This window comes from Lolium perenne, chromosome 3 (assembly GCF_019359855.2).
Source record: "Lolium perenne isolate Kyuss_39 chromosome 3, Kyuss_2.0, whole genome shotgun sequence".
In the NCBI taxonomy this organism is placed as follows: Eukaryota; Viridiplantae; Streptophyta; class Magnoliopsida; order Poales; family Poaceae; genus Lolium; species Lolium perenne.
In genome coordinates this window covers 199,534,620-199,536,636 of record NC_067246.2, presented here as the reverse complement: position 1 = coordinate 199,536,636, position 2,017 = coordinate 199,534,620, and the positions used below count along the sequence as shown (strand labels likewise).

The window sequence follows — 2,017 nt, the reverse complement described above, 5'->3', positions numbered from 1 at the left end:
TTGCTCGTTTTATCAATTTAGCTTTCCATTTCATGTTTTTTGTCTAGATTAAATTCACACCGGTCTCATAGAAAACATCGTGGATTTTCCAAATCTATTTAATCAGTGCCTTCATTGCCCAGTTCCACATAATTTTTGTGTTATACTTTTCTTTTGTTATGAGTGCCGACGGCGACCTACACACATCAATAAGATGTGAGCACGACCATCTTGGTGCAGGTAACCAAACAATCAAGTGTTGCATCTATCAGGTGTTATTTCGAGCAACTGAACAAAAATATGATTCGCCGCCATCATGCAACAAGGCAATCAAAAGTGTTTTTAACATATTCTATGGTATTCTCTTCCGCCCGAATTGGAAGGGAGAAAAAAATCTGGCCATTGTCCAAAATGCAGCTTTCTCAGAATAGGGAGTAGCACTTTTTTTTGAGGAACAGGAGTAGCACTTTTAGTGCTCAGTAAAACAATCTAAAACTTCAGGAAGGTTCCCTATATAATCACCTAGCCCGTGGAGCGCAGAGCCAGTGTAGTTTTTGGTACAAGTACACCCGCGCACAGGCTCTCTCTTCACGCTTCCCTAAACCCACTGCCACACGCGCACTACACACTTCCCCCACACTCTGCTCTGTCCAAACTCCAAACCCCTGCCTGCACCTCTCCCTCCAACCCGAATCAAAATCGGCACTCAAAGAACCGCTGCCGCCCACGCGCCAGCCCCGCCGTAATGGCAGCCTCCGCCGCCGACGCCGGAGAGCGGTCTTCGGCCGCGGCCCGCCTCCGCCTCGCCTGGCGCGTCGTGCGCGCGGCGGAGCTCCTGGCGCTGGCCTTCCTCGTCTCCCGCTCCTTCCCGCGCCTCCCCTACGCCGCCGCCGCGGCCTCCTCCGCGCTCCGCGTCGCCGCCTCGCTCCTCCTCCACCCGCGCTCCGTCTTCCTCATCGCCAACGCCATCGTGCTCCTCCTCTTCCTCTTCTCCCGCCGCGACCCGTCCTCCTCGTCCTCTTCCTCCGGCCAGGACGCCCACGACCACTTCCTCTCCTTCGCGGGCCAGCCGCTGCTGCTGCCGTCGGCCGCCGACTCGCCGGCCGCGGCGGCCGGGGCGGACGCCGTGTTCGAGGACAAGCAGGCGGTGCACGTGACCACGGTGCGCGCCGCCGCCGCCCCGCGCCGGAGCCGGTCGGAGAAAATCTCTGGCGGGACGCGGAGGGCGGGCTCGCCGGATATGCGCCGGTCGGAGTCGGACAACGGGCGGCGGCGGCGGCGGTCGACGTCTTCGGCGGTGCCGGAGGAATGGGGCGGCGCGGAGGACGACGACGACAAGGAGGGGGAGGAGTTCCGGAGGGCCGTCGAGGCGTTCATCGCCAAGCAGCAGACGCGGTTCCACCGCGAGGAGTCCTTCGGGCTGCTCGTCGCCGGAGACGATGCTCAGGCCATCACCGTAGCTGCTGCCGTGTCGCCAGTGAAGTGATGAGCGAGTTGGTAGTAACATATTCGAGTGTGAAACGACGGATCGGTGTGTGTAAAGAATTTTCTTGGTGCCTTGTTTAGTGTACAAGTTTTGCCTTTTTGCTTCTTGTCTTTCTACCATCTGAATATGGGTGTTTCTTTTCCCCACTTTTGCTTTTTCGCGCGTCTGTGATTGACTGCTGCCGATGGATGGACTAGATTATTGGTAGCAGCAGTGGTAGAGTTCAGACATCCCTCGCACTGCACGGTGTCGGCTCAACTCTCGTGCGTCGCCGTGCCTTAATTTATGATGATTTTGATGGCTATATCACCCTTCGATCTTTGAATGTCTATGGAGCCCAACTATTTTCCCTGAAGTGTTATAAACAGCTCAAATTTTAAGGCTCATGAGAGAGTGAGAGGCAACTAGGCTTCCATGTCTTTTCTGGCCTCGTGCCATCTCTTTTTCGGTCCCCTGAGTCCAGATGCGTTACACCTGGGCATTTCTCGGGCCGGGCCGGGTTTCCAGCCGGGCCCGAAAAAGCCCGAACTGAAATTCCCAGGCCTGAGCCCG

At 56.6% G+C, this 2,017-nt stretch overlaps 1 protein-coding gene across 1 annotated transcript; it reads left to right on the top strand.

The window, feature by feature from the left end:
- The first annotated feature begins 525 nt into the window (after nt 1–525).
- Nucleotides 526–1,590, top strand: LOC127343054 (uncharacterized). Its single transcript, XM_051369130.2, has one exon. The coding sequence runs from the start codon at nt 725–727 to the stop codon at nt 1,463–1,465; it is 741 nt and encodes a 246-aa protein (XP_051225090.1). The 5' UTR covers nt 526–724; the 3' UTR covers nt 1,466–1,590.
- Nucleotides 1,591–2,017: the final 427 nt, after the last annotated feature.